Source organism: Capricornis sumatraensis, chromosome 8 (genome assembly GCF_032405125.1).
Source record: "Capricornis sumatraensis isolate serow.1 chromosome 8, serow.2, whole genome shotgun sequence".
Classification (NCBI taxonomy): Eukaryota; Metazoa; Chordata; class Mammalia; order Artiodactyla; family Bovidae; genus Capricornis; species Capricornis sumatraensis.
Window position 1 is genome coordinate 61,092,405 of NC_091076.1, and position 17,355 is coordinate 61,109,759.

The window sequence follows — 17,355 nt, forward strand, 5'->3', positions numbered from 1 at the left end:
CTTTTTGAAGGACATGGAATGAACACTCATAAAAAAGTTCTGCACTCTGCCTCCCCATCTCAGCATCCCTAGGACTTTGAAACCCTCTAGTAGTAGATAACACTGAGATTTGAAATTCAGTTTTACATCAAGTGTAATGCTATACCAACGACAAGACTATATAGTCTAAAAGACAGATACAGCACAGTTTAAAGGCAAATGGAAGTGGTATGGGGGAGATTTCCTGGTCTGTGTCCTGCTGCCATCCTCCCTAGTCCTTCACAGAATTCCAGATTCCAAGTCATGCTAATGCTAGAAGGAGCTTTGTAGATTTTCTCATTCAGCTGACTCACTATATAGACAAGGAAATTTGAGGGTCAGTGCAGTGGTTTGCCAAGGTGACACAACTAGTTAGGGAAGGATCTATGTATTCCAGCTCTTTTCTTTCACTAATATGTTTGGACTCCTCTAGAGTATTATTTCTGTCTGATACTATCCACTTTTATTTAGAATAGCTAGTGTATAACAGTCATTTACTTCTTGGGCTTAATTAAAAGGTAAACATTTCTTTCTCTAAGAAGTTGGGGAAAAATCAGGCATTCCTTGGTTACTTAGAAAACAGAGCATTAACACATGCAGCCTGTCTTTATATAAAAAAGATTAAATATGGAGCCACTTGAATCTTAAACTTCAGCCTGCACATAATCAATATTGACAGAAGCTGTGCACAGTTGGCAAAAAAGATAGTTGGTTCTGCAGACATACTTACCTCGTCACAAGACTTGTTTCACTTTTTTGAATACCGTTTCCTTTGGGGAAGGAAGTCTTGTCCAGTCATGAGTTCATCATTGTTATCTTTAGTAGGGCTAAACCTTCATCAGAGAAAGTGGTTCCTTCTGGTTATCTCCCTCCCTCAGGCTGGCTGCATCCTGGCATGCCCAGTTTTAGCCTGGCGTGAGCTTTTATGGCATTTATAAATCCCTCCTTCCTGAGGGTTTATAATGACAGTGCTAAAAATCACCTTGACTGAAGTATGAACATTGCCATTGAATTTGAAGGGGACTGAGAATGTTCTTTCTACTCTGGTCTGTTTTATTTTGACAAAATTTAACATACTAAGGCTTTTCCACTTTCTGCCATAAATCTAGGTCTATAATACTTTTGAGGTTCTAATTACCATTACTTGTTTTTCTCTAGGTGGATAAATTAGATGCTTCAGAATCCCTGAGAAAAGAGGAAGAACAAGCTACAGAGACACAACCTATTGTTTATGGTAATCTCTTTCTCTGCTTAACCTCAGAAATATAGTAGACAAACAGTTCATTCTAAAGTGCAGAAGGCTCAGTAAGTTAAGAAATAAGCCTCTACTGTCTTTTTTTTTTTTTGAAAACAACCTTAGAGCAGGCATTGACCTTATTCACTAAGATAATTTTAAATGCAAAAAAATCTCAAAAAAGTTTCTTGAGATCAGAACCTGATTTATCTATGGCCTGATCATGAGTTACTGACAAAGAATTATTGGTGAATTAAATTTTCAAAAGTGGAGAAGGTGAGAGAACATGCCATAGTCATCTTAAGTATGCTTTACAGAAGTAGTACATCTCTTTAAATTCTGACTGAGACAGATGACTGAGTAGCTTCCATTTGAAGATTTTCCAGAGAGGATTTTTAGACTCTGAATATTTAAGGCAATTTAATGTTTTCTTACTTGTGCCTTTCTGAAATCCTTCCCCTTTCCATTTCTCTCCCGGAGAACAGAGTGATTTGAGCAGTGAAATTGAAGGGTGTAGGTTACAGCACTTTAACCAGGTGGTGTTGGGAGGAAGGTATACAGTTACAACTATTGTATCTCAACCTGTTAAAGGAAATGATAGTAAACAAATCTATTGTGGCATTATTTCCATTTTTTACTTTACATAAAAAGGACTTTGGGAATTTAGAGGACAGGGTAGTTTTGATAAAGTTGGAGAACATAAAGTAGATTCTTAGAGATGGGAACAAGATGTTTGACATATTTGTGATAAGAAACAAGGTAGAAACAGAGTGGGTGTAATAATTGGGGGAAGCTACTGAATTTGGCTTCTCTTCAGGGTGTTTAAATGGATAGTCCTTGTAAGCAGTTGACAATGGGGTTGAGCCAAAGACAGCTGTTGACAGTGCCACCTTCTTACCCTTCCACCCCCTGTACCACACACCCACATACCCGCACACACCCCAGTCGTGGGTAGCTGGCTATGGAGAAGCATGATGTTAGAAAGAACTAGTCTGGCACTTTGTCAGGCAACCGCCTCCTGCCCCCCATTGCCTTGAAGTTCTCTGCTCTTTATTAGATTTGCACACTCATCAGGTTTTTCTTTATTCTTGTTTTCTCACGATTCCATTGTGATATGAAGAAACTGAGAAGCTTAATGAAAAAACAACATGCTTACGTTGTTCAGAAAAAAAAAGTGGGGTTGAAATTTCAAGGTAGATTTCAATATCAAAGTTAGAAGTGGTTGTTTAACAAACTGCTGGTTCCTAGAGTTCATTCACTGAAAACAGTTTGGGTTTTTATTCACTGAAGGAGAGACATTAGGTCAATTGTGGGAGAAATACTACTCTGGATTTACATTAGAGAGGGAGATTAAGAGTACTTCTTTTGCAGGAGGTAGGGAGAGGTGTTAGGTATGTTCTTCTATTTAGCCAGTTTCTCCACAGGTCCGTTCCTCTGTACAGTAACTATTTAAACTTCATGAGAGTGTTAGCTAAGTATTTGAAAGAGGTTAATGTATTTCACACCTAATGCATATTTGAATATGTCTTAACTTGTTCTTTTTGGTACTGGATGCTTGGTTTTGTTACCATTTAGACACATCTAAATCAAGAATTTAAACCTTAACTTTAAAAGTTCAGTTGTGTTAAAATGTATCTTAAAAAGTTGTTTTCCTGGGCTAATTATATTGTCACCAGATACAATGTGCAAACGCCATGTGGTGGTGATAGGCTTACTGCTGACTGTGCTGCCTAAGCCTGTTGAGCGCGCATGTGCATATTGCTTTAAATGACATGAAGTAACATCATTACTTATATAGTTCTGGCCCTTGGCCCTGCATGGTTTTTGTTGGCTTTTTAGGCAGGACCCTTCCTAGGGTGACTGCCATGCTGAAATTGAGACAGTCAGTCAGAAGTGCCGCCCGCCCCCCCCCCCCCCCAAATTCATTCCAAGTTGCGGTTTTGCTGCTGCAGTCGGGGTCGGGGTGTGGCCGTCGTGCGGTGCTAACAGTCTCTCCCGCCTCCTCGCCCCCGCCCTGCCCTCTCTCTTCTCTTCTGTAGGTCAGCCCCAGCTGATGCTGACAGCAGGACCGAGCGTGGCAGTCCCTCCCCAGGCACCTTTTGGCTATGGTTACACTGCACCAGCCTACGGGCAACCACAGCCCGGCTTTGGGTACAGCATGTGAGACGGAAAGCTGATCCTGTAGTCGCCTATTTTCGTACCGAAACATCGTCTCTACCCGCTTCTCAGTTTATAACAGGGGAAACAGGCACATGTTCTTGTAACCTTTATTTCATGAAGGACTACTTTTTGTTTCTAACTATAAACTCGGATCACCTATGTTTAAAGCTTATTTCACATTCCGTATCATTTTAGAATTTATTTTCAAAGGGGAATAGTTTCAATGTTTTATTCACTTGGGCTTTTCTTCTTCCCCCCTCATTCTTTGAAGAACTGCTTAATACTCAGTCTGTTGTGGAGAACCTGATTTGCACTCTGTAGTGTTTAAAGGAAAAAAAAAACCTCTCATATTGAATCTCTTAAATTTAGTGTATGTAAACAGCTTACAGTATGTATTGTCTAAATGCATTTAAATCTCTTTTATTCAAAGAAAAGCTAAAGCAAAAATACTGATATATGACCATGCAAGACTGTCAATGCCAACAAAGACAACACTAATGAGCATATCCTCCGTGGGATCGCAGTGCTCTCCAAATTGTTTGAAAAATGCATTACAGACAACTTGCCTGACTTTTAAATGAGCATAAAAGGCCCTCTAACCTATGCAGGTTTCCTCATTACGCGTATAGGAAATGCTAGTGTGTTCTGCTCACTTCATATGTAACAGGTGCCCTTACGTTGTGCTGTATCCTGTGCTTTTCCTGTGGGACCATTCCATTCAGGAGCGAGGAGCACCATGATTCCAACCTGTGTGTATTTACTAACCCCTCCCTGCGGTTTGTGTATGTTGGATATTGTGGTGTTTTAGATCACTGAGTGTACAGAAGAAAGACTTCAAACAAAATATTGCTGTTCTTCAGTTTTGTTTGTGGAATTTGAAATTACTCAAATTTAAAATAAATTACTGGACTGTGGAAATAACATGGAGAATGGCAGTTTTACTTAAGTCTCTCTTAAACCACAAGAACCATTTCATATTGGATACTCAGGTGGTACAGGGAGAAGGGGGCTGCGGGCTGGGACATGGGAAAGCACCGCATCATGCTGTGTGCGTTCCAGTAGTTCGTGAGGTCCATGCAGAGGTCAGAAAAACCCATCAGTGCTGACGGGGGCTACCTCCATCATTTTAACCAGGCAGCACTTCAGCTGTTTATCTGAGCATTTCATTCAGCTGAAGAGATCATGGATGTTAAATTATATTAACTTGAAATAAGAATGTATAAGCACATAGTCAACATGCTGTTCTTCACCATGAATTGTAAAGGCCTTCAAATTATGAATATTTGAAGTTGATTTTTTTTAAACCAGTGTTTGAATTCAAGTTTTTTTGCATATGACTGAATATTACTCTAAGTTCATTTCACAGTTAATTCTCAGTAGAGCTAGAGAGCCCCCACCTAGCTTTGTATTGCTGTAAAGTTGAGTCATTGACCATAAACTCCACAGAAGTGCTTTTTTAAAACTTAGAACTCCTGTCTTCCTCTCCCCACCACCTATATTCCTATAGGAAATTGCGGTATTAGTTGGAAAAATCCCTTTTCATTTTTTGGTTTGTCTTAGGGACCATCTTGCTGCTCAGGTCCTGGGCATACTGGTGTTTCTCCTGGGTCTCTGCTCTCTTTCTTCATGTTTATCAACATCAAGAGGGAGAATAGTAATGGTCCCAGGGGACTCCTTCTCACAATCAAGATTTGTTCTCCTGGACATACTTTGAATCACTAGAATGATTTTTCTCTTTCCCCTTCCCTAATAGAAACAAGTTAAAATTCTTCAGTAAAGGTTTTCTTACAGCATAGTTAAGAATCTTTTTTAAAAAAACATAATTTTAACCTGGTGCTATGTCTGTGATACTGAGTTGCCACTTAAACCATCCATAATAACGGGCTATAGTAGAAAGAGAAACTGCAGCAGTGTATTACTTAGGCTTAAATTGAGAGTAAGCTGAACTTCTGAGCTTGTTCCCTCACATGTATGTTAACACCATGAATACTTTGCAGGATTATTTGGAGACATGTTTAAATCACAAAACAGGTAGCTCAATACTGGGCAGTAATGGGAAAGAGGTTAATAGGAAACTTTCAAGGTAAACATGTTTTCAGTGATCCTCCTCAGAATCCAAATGTAGACATTACACACACACAAAAAGGTGTTAGGATCTGTCTGTACTCAAAATCATGCAAGTTTTTTTTTGAAGACGTAAAGCTGTTTTTATTCACAGATGACCTAATCTTGTATGAAGAAAATCCTAAGCAGTGTTTTTATAAAAATAACTCTTTAAAAAGCTTGTTATTAAGGCCTCAAAATTACAAGAGCAATAAAAACAATATGAAATTTTGCAAAACGAGAATTGAAGAGTATTAACTAGTGATAAATTTAACAAAAGGTAACTACAAAATCATGCTGAAAGAAACTGAAAATTAAAACAAATGGAGAGAGAAAATACATTCATGATTCAGAACTTGTAAGATGCCAGTTTTCACCAAAAATACCTACAAAGCTGATGTAATTAGTCAGTATTATAGAAGGCTCCCCCACCATAAATTCACATAAATATGAAAGTTAAAAAACCTAGAATAATCAGCTTGATTTTGAAAAAGAATAGATATTAAACTCCCTGATTTAAAAGTTTACTATAAAGTAACCATATTCAAATTATTAACGATCCCAAAGAGCACTAGTTTATGTGGGATTGTATCTATTCCTACTTTACTATTATTAATAGTTAAAACAACTTTTTAAAACTGTTAACCCATTTAAATGACAGTAATAAGCATTGCTTGTTAATGTAAGCAATAACGTGAGCATATTTCCCCAAACAAAAGTCAAGCTAGAATGAATGGCATTGTACTATTTTTTACAAGTCTCTAAAGTTCATCTGAACAGAGACTTCTGTATTCAAAAACTTGGCTTCATACAGCAATTTTGTTAGGAAAGGAAGAGAGTATTTTTTGGCCACATCGCATGTGGGATGTTAGTGCCTTGACCAGGGATTGAACCTGTGTCTCCTGCACTGGAAGGTGGATTTAATAACCTTTCCAGACACTTGTGATTAGTTGAAATGTGGACTCTGAAACCATGAAAATGAATCGTGTAGTTTATATCTGCTGAAAATCTAGATGTGGATAACTAGATTCTGTCCGTTCTTGCAAGTAAAAATGACAAAAGCAGCTAGTTCAGCTCAGGACTCAGCCACACAAGTCTATTTTTTTCCTTAAGATAACAGTTATACTTCAGTGTGCACCAGAAGTGTTTGATGTTACATAGAATATTAAGACAAACAGTAAACGGTCAAATTTAATAATTTTTTTTACTGCTTCATCAAGGACATTAAACTTTTTAAAGTAAATGTAGGGCAGTGAAAACTATAATGACTCCTTGTACAGATAGGTGCCCGTCTTGATTTGTGAAAGGTGCCAGCAGTATTACCCACCGTTGCTTTTTTATCATCACTGCAAATGTCAAAACAATGGAAAAGAAAGTATCAGGAACATTGTTTTGACCCTTTGCAGGTGTCTTTAGAGAACCCAGGGTTCTCTGCTTTGTGAACCATGAAATAAAATTATGAACCTTACAAAATAAATAGCAAAGTACGGGTGAGCTAGAAAACATATGTTTCCATAGCTACCAGTGTTTGTATACTATTCATCCTAGTAGGTATGCCATGATTGACTTCAATTACGTTGTCAGCCAGGGCAGATGGTCCTGTTGGGATGCACTGTCTGAACCTGGAACCATCATTCTCTGAGGCAAGCCTCAGAAATTACCTGAAGTGGAATCATACATTTAGGGCTGAGTTCTCTTCAGCTCAGCTACATGCTGTTGCATCACTTTGGAAACCAGGATAAACATTCTGTTTAGTAACAGTCGCTACTGTGGCATCATTCAGTTGCAATTTCTTCTGTGCTGTCAGATACCAGCGTAAAAGAAGACTGACCTCTACGCCTGGCTGCGGTAGCCTTTAGTGTTCTGCCCAGACGCCACTGACTGTAGACCTTGCAGTTGTGCTACATTGCTGCTTATGTTGAAGTTAACAACTAACTAATGCTAATTGTTGACGTTAACCGTGGTGAGTTGCAATCAAAATTTGGCCTGTTACCAAAATTCTCCCTGACATCGAAGTTCTTAGGCATATACTGAATTTAGAAATACTGTCAGAATCCCCCCAAAGAGAGCTTTCAAGACAAATGGCTTTTTGCAAAAAAGGAGATACAGGAAGCTATGTGGCTCTTGGGAGCTGGGAACCATCATATTCTGGGCAGCTGGTAATTATTTGGATTATGTCATGCTGAACGTATAAAGATCAAAAGGGAGATAAGGTGCCCTTAAATAGCTGAATTGTCCAGTTCCTTAAGTTCTAGGTAAAGAAAATACTGGGATGTTACAATGGTAAGTAACAGTCAGTTCACAATTACCATCATTTCTATGTGGGCCCATAACCACCTTCAAGGTCCACGCAAGTCACTTCACAAGTTTCACTGCCTTCATTGTTAGGAAAGGGGTGAACTGAAGAGATGTAGAACCACTGCTGAGAAATTTTAGCCAGCGTGGCTGAGGGAATAAATGTGAAGCATGGCACAGGTGGGTTAGGTCAGTGCTGTAAAAACCTCAACTTTGAGAAAAATCCACAAGGTTAGCTTTTAAATTCATTGTGGGTGGCTATACCATTATCTATCGATAAAATACTCAAAAACTGAGGTAAGGAGAAACAAACTGCAGTTTACATCTAAATTGGGAATACCCTAGAACCCCTGATCATCCAAGGACAGCAACATAAGTCTTGGAAGAAGAGCTGCTGCTAAGTCGATTCAGTCGTGTCTGACTCTGTGCGACCCCACAGACGGCAGCCCACCAGGCTCCCCAGACCCTGGGATTCTCCAGGCAAGAACACTGGAGTGGGTTGCCATTTCCTTCTCCAATGCATGAAAGTGAAAAGTGAAAGTGAAGTCGTTCAGTCGTGTCCGACTCTTGGCGACCCCATGGACTGCAGCCCACCAGGCTCCTCCATCCATGGGCTTTTCCAGGCAAGGGTACTGGAGTGGGTGCCATTGCTTTCTCCAGAAGAGCTAGTAACACAACGGGGCCTAATCACTCATAGGAAATGCTGTTTCCCACCTCTAGTCCAATTTTATTGTGATCTGTGCCTCTCATCTTAAACATTTCTTGTTTCAGCACTCATCACTTGAATCACCAGGACTATTAACCAAACTTTTTTTTTTTTTTTAGCCCAAGATAACTCTCTAACCAGGCCAAGTACATGACAGAAGAACACGTGAATGGAATTTCATCTCAAGAATCTTAGCTGGGGGAAGAAGTCAGCTTTTATTGTTAGAATTTGACAGTTTCAAACACTTGTGGTGGTGGGAACCACCATCATACAAAATTCCACCTAGTAAAGTTTTAGGTGACCGGTGACCTTGTCAATTAGGTCTGCTGGTCCTGGTCCAATTCCTAAAACAGTTCGAGAGCCTGGTGCAATCTGAGTACGTCCTGCATCTTGGATTAAACTTACAGTCAGTCCCAGCACTTTTGCATGGGTCAATAATTCAACCAGAGTTTCTTCATCAGGGGCTTTGACCACCACTTTGGGCTGGCCACAGTATTCCCACTCTTTGAGTAACTCAGGGTTTCTCTTTTGAATTTGCTTGTAGGCAGAAACAGCAGCATGAGAGCACTGGGCAGCCACCTTCCCTTTTCCCATCTTCAAGTCATTTCGAACCACAAGAATCATTTTGTACTCCCCACTCTCTCCGAGGATACTTGCTTCTGTTTCAGTGTCAGCATTTGTCTCCCTCGCTGAGCTCTTGGGGAGCATCCCAAAGCGCATTCGGAGGCCCCAGCCCAGGCACACGCCACAGGCAACTCCAGCAGCCAAGCTAAGCGCACCAGGATTAGTCAGATACTCCATAACCAGGGATCTGGAGATCATCTGAAAGGAAAAGAAAGCGGTCATTATCAAGGGAGGGAAAGTTATAGTTTATCAGATACAACGCCCTGACAGTATATAAGCAGCAGTACTTTAAATTCATCCAGAAAAAAGGCAAAATATGTTTTGGATCTTGGGCAGGTACTGTTTTTTCTCCCCTGAGTACTAGAAAAAATTCAAGAATACAGGCAAAGCAGTTTAGGTCACTTTGAATCTCAATGTGAGAAGTATGTCTCCCTCAGATACAGCTCTGCTCCCCAGTGTTTGCTAAGTCTTGTGGAGAAAGGAAATGTTCTGTTTTACCAAAATGCCTAAAGTAGCTAAAAGAACCAAGAGTAACTCACTCTTTTCTGAAATATAGTGCTTTTTCACTTGTGTCTTCAATAATGCAGTAGTTCTCGATGTACCAACCCCTCAGGGAAGTTCCTGGTTGTCATAGCAACAGGCCTGGAGTGAGGTGGGCTGCTGACGTCTACTGACCCTCGCACGGAAAGCTGAAAGCCTCACATGTGAATACTGGTGCCCCTGGACATTACTGTAGGTGAAAACCCCAGTGTCAGCTTGCATATGAATGCAGAGTACTTTTTGCACAGTTGTAATACACACTGAATTTACCAGTAGTACAACCATGATAAAAAACAAAGGAAGATGATCCTTCATCTTTTATTACTTTAGAAATTCCTATTACCCCAGCAAAGCTGTTCATGGTGTCTGAATCATCAATAAAGCATTTACATAAGTCTACATTTGAGGCTGTTGGATTCAACATACTTCAATGTATAGGTATAAACAGTAATCAGTTTCTTCCGGTGGAATACATGGTATCTAAGCATTTATGAAGTACATCATGTTTGCAGAACTTACAAGTGGTGCCCTTGGAATTCTACAGTGTGTAACCTGCGTGGCACAGATAGATAGCAGTCCTGGAGATTCATACTTTATCATAAATTTTTTAAAGAATCCTCATTTAAGTTAAAATTAGGACAGTAAAATTGAAATAATACTGTAGGCAAAGTGTGTGATGTTTTCGAATATTTTAAGGTGAATATTGCACAGGGATATTAAACTTTATTTGTTTGGTTGCTTTGGGTTTTAGTTGCATCATGTGGGATCTTGGGTTGCTCCACATGGGCTTAGCTGCCCCGCAGCATTTGGGGTCTTAGTTCCTTGACCAGGGATCAAACTCACGTCCCCTGCACTGCAAGGTCGATTCTTAACCACTGGACCACCAGGGATATCCTCATTTTTGAGACGTAATTCACACACTATAAAATTCACCTTTTTAAAGTGTACAATTCAGTGTTTTTAACGTATCTACAATATTGTGCAACCATTGCCACTATCTAATTTCAGAACACTTTCATTGCCCCCCCAAAAGAAACCCCTGTAACCGTGAGCAGTCACTTCCCACTTCTTCCCCTAGTCTCTGGTAACCACTTTATGGATTTACTTATTCTGGACACTCGTATAAATCAAACCATACAAAAGGTGGCCTTTGTTTCAGGGTTCTACCGTCCAGCATAATATCTTCAAGGTTCATCCATGCTGTACCATGTATCAACACTTCATTCCTTTTTCGCATAGTTTTCATACACAGTGAATTTACCAATAGTACAACCATGATAAAAAAACAAAGGAAGATGATCTTTCATCCTTTATTACTTAAGAAATTCCTATTACCCCAGCAAAGCTGTTCATGGTGTCTGAATCATCAATAAAGCATTGATGTATTCATTGATGATGAATAATGTTCCGTACCTACCAGCTGATTTCCTCCAGCAGTACTTAGCAGCCTGAGCTTAGGTGAAAACACAGAAGGGGTAACTCCATACTTCACAGAGAAAGTAGAAGCCCAAAGACTGAAACCACCTAATCACTGCCTCCAAACATGTAACGAAATCTGCCGCACCCATATTCTTCCTTCATCTTCTCCCTTCTCTAACAGATGGCTGGATTTATCCAAGTTTGAGTTCTACTAAGAGTAAGCACTGAGATACAGGGCATAAGGAAAGCTGGGGTGAGAGCAAGAATGTTTGAAATGACAGGCCATGAGAAAGGTAAGCACAGGAAGGTGACAGGATATCCACATGCTATTAAGAACAGGTATGATGGAAGTGAGCTGGAAAGGCAGTTGGCTGAGGTTAGAGAGAGATGTCTGGGGTTTCGAGTTTGGAAATAGAACATTAAGGTGATACAAAGTCCAGAGTGTAGCTACAGGAATAGGTATGTGCAGTACAGTCAAAAGGGTGTCATTAAGCGCGTCTGCTTTCTTAATTTTTTTATTTTTATGCCTCTATCCCACAGATATTAACTGGTCTTGCTCTAGAATCTAGGGGAATAAAGGAGAAACAGTCCCTTCATGCACAGAGCTTACATTCTGGTAGTGGTTTAGAGATGACCCAATCCTAATTTCGAATTTCTTTCTTATGTTTTAAAGAAATTTTGGCCACGCCATGTGGCATGCAGGAATCTTAGTTACCCGATCAAGGATCGAAGCTGTGCCCCCTGCAGTTGAAGCATGATGTCTTAACCACTGACTGCCAGGGAAGTCCCTCTTTCATTTTATTTTAGTAAGACTTCATGTTGTCATAACTCAAAGCTTCAGTGGTATTTTGAAGGTACTGTGTTATTTGATCCACATAACCATAAGAGGTCAGCATTCTTTCTATATATTGAAAATGAGGAAATGAAGGCAAACAGAAGTTAAAAACAGAAAAAATAACAAACACGAATGTCTGCTGGTTTCCTTTATGCCAGACACATGCCTTGCTAGACTGGGAGTATAGTGATGAACAATACTGGCCACTGACAGTTCCTAGGTAATCGGAGGAGAAGACAATTACATGTCTGCAAATGTTATGGAAAGATGTTAGAGGAGTGTATAAAGTGCTTTAGCTCAGTTTAGGAGGTCAGGGAAGGCCACGTTGAGGGAATATTTAAAATGCAACAAAGCAATAAGAAGACAGATGAGGAAAGATCATTTCAGGCAGAATGAACACCACACAGAAAAGCCAGAGGAGAGAAATAAGGTGTGCAAGTGACCTGAGAGTGGTCCAGACAGCCCAAAGACGGAAGGGGAGACCGGCAGAGACAAACGCGAGAAAGAAGGGCAGGCTGCAGATCGCAGAAGGCCTCGTAAGCCACGCTTAGCAGCTTGGAATTCTAGGAATGATAGACACTGCTGCAGGGAAATGATTTTTGTTTTCTAAAAGATCACCTGGGACTTCAGTATAAAGAAGGAATTAGAAGCTGGCAAGAATAGATACAGGGGATTGATTAGGAGACTGCTATAATGTAATAACAGTAACAGTAACTAATAAATATTTTGCTACATATTAGGTATTGACACTCTACACGAACTGTCTCCTTCAGTGTTCCCAACACTGAAGTCCTTTAAGTAAATATGTGATTATTACCCCCATTTTTCAGATGTGAAAATTGGCTCACAGAGAATATGTCACTCACCCGAGTTCAAAAAGCTAGTAAGTGGTAGCCTGACTCCAGAGCTTGTGTGTTTAACACTACTCTACGTTGCCTTTCCCAGTAGTCTGGATGAGATGACAGTCAGACAGGAGTGGTGACATGGGAAAGCAAAGAAGTGGCTGAAGCACACCTGTATAAATCGGTGATTCACTGGAAGTCTGGTGATAAAAGAAAGGGAGAAGTTAGACCACCACCTAGATTTGAACAAATGGAGACTGGGAGTATACTCTTTACTGATGAAAAGAGCAGGTTTGAAAGTAAAAGGCACTGAAAGGTTTCAAATATATTACATCAGATTTGACCAAAAGACATCCTGGTTGAGATGTCTAGAAAAAAGAAAAAGACATGTCACTTTAGAGGTCAGAAGATAAGCGCAGGCTAGAAACCACATTGTTTAAAAGAACTTAACAAACTGACTGAAGGCTGATAAGCGGATAAGGTCACTGGGTCAAGTGTACAGAGGGAAGAAAGGAACCCTGAGGAAACAAGTATTCAGGGATAAAAGGAGAGTGACAGAGAGGGTCACAAGTGGCCAGGTCTTCAGCACCTCGTTTCAGTCCTCTTTCACAACTGTGCCTAAAATGGTGACAGGGCTCTACTGCCATAGCACTTTATGGCTCTAGATCCCTTGGCAGACACACACACACAAGAATTAAAAAAAAATTCTTATCAGAACTCACATTATCTCTAATGCATCTATCATTTAGTTACTATACGATGCTTATAGATCAGCAGAACTTCTTTATGATAATCTAACCGTCAGACTACAAATAGAACAAATATTCAATTACAGAAAAATACATACATACAAACTTCTATGTCAAAGAATTAGAAGGATTTTCTGCACCAATTACTAGGCTGCAAAATAACCAAATATTCCACATACCAGACTCAGGTGCTATCTGGAGAAAGGCAGTACATATAGAGGACCTATTGTGTGTTGAACAGCAAGCTAAAAACCCTTTACTTCCATTATTGTTGCTGGGAAAATAAGACAGTAATACCAGCCTCTCTCTAAAGATGAGAAAAATAAAGATCAGAGAAGTTGCTTATCCACAGCCACAAAACTAGTAAGAGCAATATAAAATATACTAATCGAAAAGGTCATGATGGAAAGTTTCTCATTCTCTCACCTTTATTTAGAAACAGATCTACCAATAAGAGTCACCATAAATAGCAGAAAAAGTTCCAGAAAGAACCAATTTGTTTATTGCTTCTGTCCCTAATCTTATGAAGTCCCTAATTCCAAAATGCTGAGCTTAATGCTAACATCTCTGTTCTTTTAATCTATCAGCCTGATCAGATCATCATCTAACCCTTGTAAAAGGTGTTTCAGCCTGTCCCCCTTTCTGTGTATCTATTATAAACATTTATCAATAAACCCAGTGCTTGAAACGAAGGTAAACATAACTATTTTCAGCCTCATCTCTGTTGTCCCAGGCAATGATGGCATCCCAAAAGGAAAACATCCTCTAAGACCCTCTGCTTGGTGCCTTCTAGTGGCCAGATTAAACCCCTCTCACCAGTGCTTGTGATCCTATTACCTCCTGAACCACGCTCCACCCGATGACCCTGTTCCACTACTGCCCTTTGGACTTTTCCAACCTAAAAATCCATCCTCTTGGACCCTTAAACCACTGCCTCACTTTTCCTCTTCCCTTCATCTTTAAACTTCTTCAGTTACCTGCCTGCCTTTCCCATTCGACTGAAACTGCTAAAGAATCAAGACACTATCTAGCTGCCGCTTTATAGGCCTCAGTTGAGGCCTAAACTTGAAAACTTTTTGCACCACTCACTGATAACTTTTCTTTAAGCCCTCCTCCCTTGAATTCTTTAACACAACGTTCACCCTAATATCATCCTACCTTTCTGACACCTTTTCCTCATTATCTATAGTCTCTTTCTGTTTGCCGCTGATGTAAGTATTAGCCAAGCTTACACATTTCGACCTCTTTTCAGTCTCTACCTATGTTGTCCTATATTGCAACTATTAGCCAAATGCAGGTATTTAAACTTAATTAAAACTAAATAAAAATTCAGTTTTTAAGTTACGTATGGCCACATTTCAAATGCTCAATAGCTCAACAACTTGGAAGTGGCTAGGGAGCTTCCCTGAGGGTCCAGTGGACCACAAGCATGTAGACCCCAGACCAGCTGGACCTGAAGGCTGATGATGCAGACTCTCACTTAACCTCACCACCCACCCATGAGAAGAATGTCCATGAGCTGGTCATGCCCTCTTTGAACGGTTACTATAAAACTTATCTTCCCCAAGTGGGGACACATGGTTTTGAAGGCCTGCTGTGGCCCCCTCTGCCCCGCAAAGCAATAAAGCTATTCTTTTCTACTTAAAGAGTCCACCTTTCAATGTAGGGGACACGGGTTTGACCCCTGGTCAGGGAACGAAGATCCCACATACAGCTAAATAATTTTTTTAAGTGGCTAAGCTCCACTCTGAATTAGCGAGATACTGAACATTTCCATGACTGCAGAAAGTTCTATTTGACAGGGCTTGTTTATATATCCTCTGTCCATTCAATCAATATTTTCTGAGAGCCTATTGTGCACAGTTTTGGACCCTGGAGACAGAGCTCTGAACAAAACAAAATCCTACCCTTCATGGAGCTCACATTCTAGTAGGAGGAGATACAACATATAAGTCGTTTGTAAAATGAACAATCTCTCTTACTCCTGAAACAATAGATGCTGAGGATTCCTACAGCCTCTCTTGGCCTCCACACTTGAACTTTCAGTTTCTGTTAGATTTTACCACTTAGATGTCTATGAAGTGGTCTAGACTATGTCCTATATTGAACTCAATATTTTTCTTTCCCTCTCAAACTTCCTGTAATCTTTCCATATTCTTCATTTTGTCCTAGTACATCTGCCATTATAATTAACTGTACTTATAAAGCACACATCTGATTTGTAATTTCTCTGTAATCTGTATTTTCTCTGCTCAGAAATCACTGGATAAGCATCTAAGGAATAAGGAAACCGAGTCCTCCTAAAATTGAGTCCTCTTATCAAGTTTATGATTAATCTCTCTATCCAAAACTTTATTCTCTCTTTTGTCCACTGTGACCTCAGTCCTGCGTAACGGACATTAATCAACCAGAGCTGATGACTAAAATTGCTGTTGTCAATACACTGTCAATAGAGTAAAATTGTAGATATCATGTACAACTCAGGTTGTTTCTTCCGGGCAAGATGAGTTAACAGACCCTCATGCCACGGACCACCTGGCCAGAGAAGAATTATAAACCAGAGACACCCTGACTCCTGAAACTATAATTATGAAAAAAATCACAGAGTTCAATAGAAACCAACAAAACATTCTAAAGCAATTATCCTCCAATTAAAAAAAGTCACAGAAATGTTATGAAATGATTAGTTCCAGCCTCTTTGTTCTTCCCCTTAAAAAAAGCAAAACAAAACAAAACGCTAACTAAACACCCAATTGCAGTGGATTTGAGGCTTGTCTCCCAGTCCCTTGCTTAGAGCCCTGCAATAAACGCTGTGCTTTTCTTCACCACAACCCAGTATCAACAGACTGGTTTTCCTTACGTGTTGCACAAGTGGACTCAGGTTGGTGGGGTGACAATAAAATATAAATCCCGCAGCAGAAATTCAAATACACAATTTGGTTTCAACCTACTTTATCCTTCTAACCTAAACTCCTGCTACATAATCTACTATTGAGTCACACCAAATTACCAGGTGTTTTCAAGCAGCAATCTCTCCCTGAAATAATTCTCTCCACTTAAAACACAAACACGTCGTGGAGCAATTACACAGAACCACTGTAGCGCATACTCGCGACATTTAGTACAGCACCTGGAGTAAAATGTTCAAGGATTACAGACTTCTTTATGTTCGTGTGACACAGCGGGGCAACTTTTCCATCATATTCTTAGAAGTCTTTTCTTTCCTCGTAGCACTGGACAACTTGCTACGCTGTGGGTGTTCAATACTCAGCAGAGTGTGGGGCCTGCTCGTATTTTCTCACACTCGGAGCGAGGGCATCGATGCTGCCCGACCGGAGCCCTTGACTGGGAACTAAAATTTTGGGTCCTTCCCCTCCCCAGCAGCTAGGTCCTTTCTTTCGACTGGCCAAACCGGAAGAGTAGCTCCAGGGGCCACTTGGGTGGAAGATAGTTTAGAAAGGAGATGGGGGGGTGATTTTTTATAGAATGAAATAGTATTAAACACTCCAACTGGAGAGTCAAGAACATCCCTCTTCCTGGGAGAGGCCTACCTACCTAGCGCACCTCTCCTCCGCCTCACTGGCGCCTTCTCGTTCCTCAGTTCTGGGTACCGAACACGCCGCTCTCACGCGAGTTACCTCTTCCGGGGTATCTCGACAACAAGTTCCGGATCAAGAACGGCGACGGGAACAGTCATTCTTCCTCTGGCCCCGCCCACAGGTCCCTAACCCAGACCCGAACTGAAATCCCGCGACGACCCGCGGAGGTGGCCCAAAGGAGAGGGGAACGTTTTTCTTTTGGAGGCGGTCTCCCGCGGGGGGAAACGGACC

The 17,355-nt window shown here is 40.5% G+C and overlaps 2 protein-coding genes across 3 annotated transcripts in view; one reads left to right on the forward strand and one right to left on the reverse strand.

Moving 5' to 3' along the window:
* CLTC (clathrin heavy chain) overlaps positions 1-4,312 on the forward strand; it is a 63,085-nt gene extending 58,773 nt beyond the window's left edge. The window contains exons 31-32 of the mRNA XM_068978400.1: positions 1,177-1,252; positions 3,292-4,312. Coding sequence (XP_068834501.1) covers positions 1,177-1,252; positions 3,292-3,416 — 201 coding nt within the window. The 3' untranslated portion in view covers positions 3,417-4,312. The remainder of the gene's footprint in view (positions 1-1,176; positions 1,253-3,291) is intronic.
* A 4,419-nt stretch (positions 4,313-8,731) lies between these two features.
* Positions 8,732-17,241, reverse strand: PTRH2 (peptidyl-tRNA hydrolase 2). 2 transcript variants are annotated; one of them, XM_068978699.1, is made up of 3 exons: positions 17,081-17,241; positions 12,801-12,976; positions 8,732-9,338 (listed from the first exon to the last, which is right to left on the reverse strand). In XM_068978699.1, the coding sequence occupies exon 3, from the start codon at positions 9,336-9,338 to the stop codon at positions 8,799-8,801; it is 540 nt and encodes a 179-aa protein (XP_068834800.1). In that variant the 5' UTR covers positions 12,801-12,976; positions 17,081-17,241; the 3' UTR covers positions 8,732-8,798. The 2 variants fall into 2 exon arrangements, with proteins under 2 accessions (XP_068834800.1, XP_068834801.1); XM_068978700.1 differs by lacking the exon at positions 12,801-12,976.
* Between the last annotated feature and the right edge of the window lie 114 nt (positions 17,242-17,355).

What these genes read in the sequence shown, in the direction of transcription:
- PTRH2 (XM_068978700.1), bottom strand. Translation starts at nt 9,338, where the DNA reads ATGATCTCCAGATCCCTGGTTATGGAGTATCTGACTAATCCTGGTGCG.